We start from the raw sequence: 7,249 nt of genomic DNA on the forward strand, positions 1-7,249 counted from the left end.
GAGCCTTCCTCCTCTACAGCGCTGCCGGAGCCTCCTGTCTGTTCGGATCAGCCTGAGCTGCCAGTCTGCATGAAGCAGCCAGCCGGCAAGGAGCTGCCAGTCTGCAAGGAGCTGCCAGTCTGCAAGGAGCTGTCAGCCTGCATGGAGCAACCAGAGCTGTCAGTCTACATGAAGCAGCCAGAGCTGTCAGTCTACATGAAGCAGCCAGAGCTGTCAGTCTACATGAAGCAGCCAGAGCTGTCAGTCTACATGAAGCAGCCAGAGCTGTCAGTCTGCAAGGAGCTGCCAGCCTGCATGGAGCAGCCAGAGCTGTCAGTCTGCAAGGAGCTGTCAGTCTGCAAGGAGCTGTCAGTCTGCAAGGAGCAGTGAGTCTGCAAGGTGCTGCCAGTCTGCAAGGAGCTGCCAGTCTGCAAGGTGCTGCCAGCCTGCATGGAGCAGTCAGAACTGTCAGTCTGCACAGAGCTGCCAGTCTGCATGGAGCAGCCTGAGCTGTCAGTCTGCATGGGGCAGCCAGAGCTGTCAGTCTGCACAAAGCTGCCAGTCTGCACAGAGCTGCCAGTCTGCATGGAGCAGCCTGAGCTGTCAGTCTGCACGGGGCAGCCAGAGCTGTCAGTCTGCACGGGGCAGCCAGAGCTGTCAGTCTGCACGGGGCAGCCAGTCTGCACAGAGCTGCCAGTCTGCATGGAGCAGCCTGAGCTGTCAGTCTGCATGGGGCAGCCAGAGCTGTCAGTCTGCACAAAGCTGCCAGTCTGCATGCAACAGCCAGAGCTGCCAGTCTGTATGGAGCAGCCAGAGCTGTCAGTCTGCATAGAGCAGCTAGATCCGCCAGTCAGCCATGATCTTCTAGATCTGCCAGTCAACCAGATTCTTCCAGATCTGCCAGTCAACCAGATTCTTCCAGATCTGCCAGTCAACCAGATTCTTCCAGATCTGCCAGTCAACCAGATTCTTCCAGATCTGCCAGTCAACCAGATTCTTCCAGATCTGCCAGTCAACCAGATTCTTCCAGATCTGCCAGTCAACCAATCTCTTCCAGATCTGCCAGTCAACCAGATTCTTCCAGATCTGCCAGTCAAACAGTCTCTTCCAGATCTGCCAGTCAAACAGTCTCTTCCAGATCTGCCAGTCAAACAGTCTCTTCCAGATCTGCCAGTCAAACAGTCTCTTCCAGATCTGCCAGTCAACCAGAATCGTCCAGATCCGCCAGCCAGCCAGGATCTACCGGAGCCTACTACCTGCCTGAGCTTCATCTCAGTACTGGGCTTCATCTCAGTACTGGGCTTCCTCTCAGTACTGGGCTTCCTCTCAGTACCGGGCTTCCCCTCAGTACCGGGCTGCCCCTCAGTCCCGGGCTGCCCCTCAGTCCCGAGCTGCCCCTCAGTCCCGAGCTGCCCCTCAGTCCCGGGCTGCCCCTCAGTCCCGAGCTGCCCCTCAGTCCCGAGCTGCCCCTCAGTCCCGAGCTGCCCCTCAGTCCCGAGCTGCCCCTCAGTCCCGAACTGCCCCTCAGTCCCGAACTGCCCCTCAGTCCCGAGCTGCCCCTCAGTCCCGAGCTGCCCCTCAGTTCAGTGGGGTTCTGGGTGAGGACTATTAGGCCATGGTCGGCGGCGAGGGTGGATTATCCCAGGACGCGAAGGGGAGGAACTATGACATTAATGGAGTGGGGTCCACGTCCCGAGCCAGAACCGCCATCATGGACAGACGCCCACCCGGACCCTCCCTATGGTTGTGAGGTGCGCCCGGGAGTCCGCACCTTAGGGGGGGGGGGGGGGGGGGGGGGAGTTCTGTCGCCCTTGGTCATTATATTTTGTGTTTTCGTTATATATTTGTTCAGGCCAGGGTGTGACATGGGTTTATTGTGTTGTTGTATTGGGGGTTTTGTAGGCATTGGGATTGTGGTTGATTAGGGGTGTGACTAGTTTAGGCTTGGCTGCCTGAGGCGGTTCTCAATCAGAGTCAGGTGATTCTTGTTGTCTCTGATGGGGAACCGTATTTAGGTAGCCTGGGTTTCACTGTGTATTTCGTGGGTGATTGTTCCTGTCTCTGTGTAGTGTTCACCAGATAGGCTGTAATAGGTTTTCACGTTCCGTTTGTTGTTTTTGTATTTATTAAGTTATTTCATGTATCGTCATTTGTTTTATTAAAGACACGAGTAACCACCACGCTGCATTTCGGTCCGACTCTCTTTCAACAAATGAACGCCGTTACACCATACAGGTTTTTCACGTGTTGCTGCCTTGTTATGTTGTTGTCTTAGGTCTCTCTTTATGTAGTGTTGTGGTGTTTCTCTTATCGTGATGTGTATTTTGTCCTATATTTTTATTTTTCATTTTTAATCCCAGCAGGAGACCTTTTGCCTTTTGGGAGGCCGTCATTGTAAATAAGAATTTGTTCTTAACTGACTTGTCTAGTTTAAAAAAAAAGGTTTATTTTTATTTTTTTAAAGAACAAGTCAAAACTGTAACTCGGCTACCTCGGAACATTAATATTTTCTTGTCTTCTCTCACCAATTTCGTGGTATCCAATTGGTAGTTACAGTCTTGTCCCATCGCTGCAAATCCCGTACGGACTCGGGAGAGGCGAAGGTCGAAAGCCATGCGTCCTCCGAAACACAACCCAGCCAAGGTGCACTGCTTCTTGACACAATGCTGCTTTAAAAAAAAACTTACACCTGGCGACCGGTGTGCAATACACCCGGCCTGCTACAGGAGTCGCTAGAGCGCGATGGGACAAGAACATCCCTGCCGGCCAAACTCTCCCCTAACCCGGAAGATGCTGGGCCAATTGTGTGCCGCCCCATGGGCCTCCCGGTCGCGGTCGGCTGCGAAAGAGCTTGGACTCCAACCAGGATCTCTAGTGACACAGCTAGCACTGCGATATAGTGCCTTAGACCACTGCACCACTTATATTTTCTTCTTGGTAAGCAACTCCAGTGTAGATTTGGCTTTGTGTTTTAAGTTATTGTCCTGCTGAAAGGTGAATTCAGCAGGACAGTGTCCGGTGGAATATTTTGATTCTGTACAGGCTTCCTTCTTTTCACTCTGTAAATTAAGTTAGTATTGTGGAGTAACTACAATGTTGTTGATCCATCCTCAGTTTTCTCCTATTACAGACATTAAACTCTAAGTGTTTAAAGTCACTATTGGCCTTTCACCACAGTGAAATCCCTGAGCGGTTTCCTTCCTCTCCGGCAACTGAGTTAGGAAGGCCGCACTTATCTTTGGAGTTAATGGGTGTACTGATACACCAGCCAAAGTGTAATTAATAACATAATCACGCTCAAAGGGAAATTAAATGTCAGCTTTTTTTTTTACCCATCTACCAATAGATGCACTTCTTTGCGAGGCATTGGAAAACCTCCCTGGTCTTTGTGGTTGAATCTGTGTTTGAAATTCACTGTTCGATTGGGGGGGCCTTACGGATAATTGTATGTGTGGGGTACAAAGATGAGGTAGTCAATAAAAAAATAATGTTAAACACTATTAATGCACACAGACTTGTTATGGCAAAGGAGTCAATTTGCTTAACAAAGGGGTTGAGTACTTATTGACTCAAGACATTTCAGCCTTTCATTTTTAATCAATATTTTTAAATTTCGAAAAACATAATTCCACTTTGACATAGGATATTGTGTGTTGACCAGTGACCAACAAATCTCAATTTAATCCATTTTTAATTCAGGCTGTAACACAAAAAATGTGGAAAAAGGCAAAGGATGTGAATACTTTCTGAAGGCACTGTGCATATTACTTCAACTACTTCGTACCCCTGCACATTGACTCGGTACCAGTCCTCCTATTTGGCCTCGTTATTGTTATGTGACATTTTTTCAGACTTTTTAACTCTGCATTGTTGGGACAGTAAGCATAAGTAAGCATTTCACGGTAAAGTCTACACCTCTTGTATTCGGTGCATGTGACAAATACAATATTATTTGATCAATACTACATTCAAATGAAGAACAAAATGGCATAACCATTCATGTTTCTTAAACTTATCTAAATAAAGGATCTTAACTTTGCACATGATTCAGCATGGTTGAGTTAAGCAGGAATCATTGGTGTTATGGAGAAGGGTGGTTGGGTAGGTACAGTACCTGTAAATGTCTTGCCACTGATAGCAGTAGTATTCCAAACAGGAATCCATTGTACTGGAAATGAATGTCTGGATGGAAACACTAAGGACTTGAGAGACTTGCTGGTTAATAATTTTTCTAGCGTTAGTTTCTCTAGACTGCTTAGTTACAGCTCTATAGAGTTGAATTGCCATAATGAACTAGGTCATGTAAGCTCATTGACCTTGTCAACACAGTTGGGTCATGTTCATTAGGGCAGTTGGTGGTCTTACCTTTTGACCTGATAATGATCCTTGTGGATCAAAAAAGTAAATTAAAGTGGTAATTGGGAGCATTTTCGGTGTGCAGGCTTTTCTCTTCTTTTCATGTTCATAAGGGCACACCGTTTTAAAACATGAGTTTTATATGAATTTCTTACTGGACAGGTCTCTGTAATCCTTCCATGTTTCAGTGTTTTCTTTCATATTGGAGGCCTTAAGAACACAACCCAGGTCTCAGAGTAGTGAGTGAAGGATACGGTCAACGATGAGGAGGCCAAAGTTCCACAAAAGCAGAGCTGCCAGGATGAAAAATGGATGCCCCAGGAGGTCCTTGGAACCCTTCTCTTCTCTCACACTTCTACAGCATCTGGAGGAAGAGAGAACAAGTGGTTATAATATAATTGTTCTGAATCGCGAGCCGACCTGCGAGTTGAAAGAATGTTTTCATTCCACCTGCCAGCTGATTTATTTGCAGCTCAACCATAGGAAAACCATGTGTATCCAACCCAATGCAGGACTCTACCTCAATCAGACAGTCCAGACTGTCTGATTGTCCCAGACAGTCCTATCAAAATTATTGCTTTTTAAAATATTTTCTGCTAAGAAGTTATTTTTGACCATTTCAATTGTAAACAATCACAGAAGGCACTTAATTGTTACCCAGAAATGATAAACACAGCTGCATTATACCTTAAAAGTCTGAGTATGATGACCAACGCAGTACATGTCTATTTATGATACTTTAAGACTTAAGGAATCCTCCATGCATAAAACATATTTATTTGCATTTCTTTAGCTTCTTCCTTTCCCCTGGAGAAAACACTCACTCTTTGACAGCGTAAATGAAGACTATGTCCGTCACGATGACAGAGAGCCTCTGGAAAAGGATGGTAGCAGGACTGGTGTAGATGAGATTCTGCACCACCAGCATCTCCTTGTCAAAATGCTGAGCCACGTGGGACAGGCTATACTCAAACCAGGCAAACAAAGGAGGGTAGTCCAGGGTCCACTCTGAGGTGTTCTACACAGAAAGATAAAAACACAGTCATAAACATTTGTATTCGATAGTTAAAATTTGACTTCCGACAGGCAATGCTCCCTCTATTTTGTGGGGGCAGTGAGCAAATTTCAGGTCTGATGAGTGCAAACTTGAACATTGTGAAAATTCTGTTCATCTTCCAGCGTGTGTTTACCTTGACCACTGAAGCTGTACCCACTTTAAGTTACAGTTTCAGAAAGTAGTCAAGTAGGCTACTGGGGATTATCATAATATAGGCCTACCAGAGTGGCCTACCATCAGAAACAATAGAGAAAATGCATTTCATTCCATAGCATGGAAATAGCTGTTATATCATTCAGCCTACAGTGGCCAATGTGTGGTGTTCAATGTAGGCCTACATTCCATGAAACTTTTGAAAAAACCATGCAGGGCTTGACATTAACCTGTTTATCCACTTGTCCTTCAGACAAGGAGGTGATTGAAAATGTTGTTGTGTTGTTTGATTCAAGTAACCACTTTATAAAATGCATTATTCCCATACCATTATTACAGTGAATCAGACAAATGATGCTACCCTCTGCCTATTGGCTACTTAGCTTATTCATGCCTGTCTCAAAATACAACACTGCCCCTTTAAGATAAAAAAAAAGCTCTTTACCCAACTTGCTTTTCAAAGATGTCTAGAAATTTACACATTTTGTGCTCTTGTAAGAAGCAATCACACCCCCATTGCTTACTACAAATTATCTATAACTGGGATAATAACTTACTAACTAGCAAAGGATATGAAAAAATGTGCACACGTGGCTACATGCAGCTCTTGCTTTGTTCTCAAAACAAACTAATCTACTCACGACCACTTATGCAGTAAACACATTCCAGTTCAAAGTGAATGGCACAGATGCATTATGGCAATGGTCTATTTGCATATAGGCCTGAGTCATGCCTGTCAATTCTATAGAATCCTACTCCAAAGCGTTCTGCCTACAACTAAATCTCTTGCTTAGTTAGTTTTGCACAGTTTCGGTATGTTGCATTATGTTTAAAGTCTGAGCATGATGAACAATGTTGTACATGTCTATTTATGAGAAAGTGGCTAATATTGCGTTGATTCCACCACTGCCTACATGTACATGTTATGTCAATTACCTCGACTAACCTGTGCCCCCGCACATTGACTCTGTACCGATTCAATTACAATTCCCACAGTAAAGGGAAACGTTGGTTGTCTTAACTAAGGGGTTCAATCTCATGCTTCTTCTATGCGATGGCTGATATATTTTTTTTTGCGATGGCTGATATTTAGAGGGAACGTTGCCGACAGGTGGCGTCACTCCTACGCGACGCTCTTCCCTCAATCTCTGTTTGATTTCGTCACTCTATCTGGCGTAAAATAATGATTTCGCTATAGGATTTGTAGCTAGAAATAGCAATTAAGGGGTGAGTGACACACTTTTATACATGCATAATATATGATTTGTATGTATGCATGCATGTACAAACCTCATGGTACCATTTTGACACAGGAAGGCTGTGAGTGATGGCGAGCCAGTTCCTGTGAACCTCAAAGTCTGTGGAATGACTGAAATATCCAGAAAACACCGTCATAGTCAACAACACAACACAATGTACCTGTTTAAAAGAAACGTTACACAGATAGTTAGTTATAGGACAGTGTAGTTAGGAGTTTTGATGCTCTTATGACATTTTCCTGATGAGAATAAATGCCCTAACCACTTATTTATAGTTAGTTTATAGTTATGTGTATAAACGTGTATGGTTGAATAACTTTTTCAATACAGTGGCAAAGCTGCCAATGCAGTTATCAAGCTAACGCTAGCTAGCGACACAACTAATCAACGAAGTAGAACAAGTACGATACCTTGAAATATGCATGTTTAGAAATCTATTATAAAT

The 7,249-nt window shown here is 44.8% G+C and overlaps 1 protein-coding gene across 1 annotated transcript in view; it reads right to left on the reverse strand.

Moving 5' to 3' along the window:
* alg8 (ALG8 alpha-1,3-glucosyltransferase) overlaps positions 1-7,249 on the reverse strand; it is a 32,947-nt gene that overhangs the window by 24,021 nt on the left and 1,677 nt on the right. The window contains exons 2-5 of the mRNA XM_046297775.1: positions 6,836-6,914; positions 5,160-5,353; positions 4,590-4,699; positions 4,094-4,161 (exon numbers count right to left, since the gene is read on the reverse strand). Coding sequence (XP_046153731.1) covers positions 4,094-4,161; positions 4,590-4,699; positions 5,160-5,353; positions 6,836-6,914 — 451 coding nt within the window. The remainder of the gene's footprint in view (positions 1-4,093; positions 4,162-4,589; positions 4,700-5,159; positions 5,354-6,835; positions 6,915-7,249) is intronic.

This window comes from Oncorhynchus gorbuscha, linkage group LG14 (assembly GCF_021184085.1).
Source record: "Oncorhynchus gorbuscha isolate QuinsamMale2020 ecotype Even-year linkage group LG14, OgorEven_v1.0, whole genome shotgun sequence".
In the NCBI taxonomy this organism is placed as follows: Eukaryota; Metazoa; Chordata; class Actinopteri; order Salmoniformes; family Salmonidae; genus Oncorhynchus; species Oncorhynchus gorbuscha.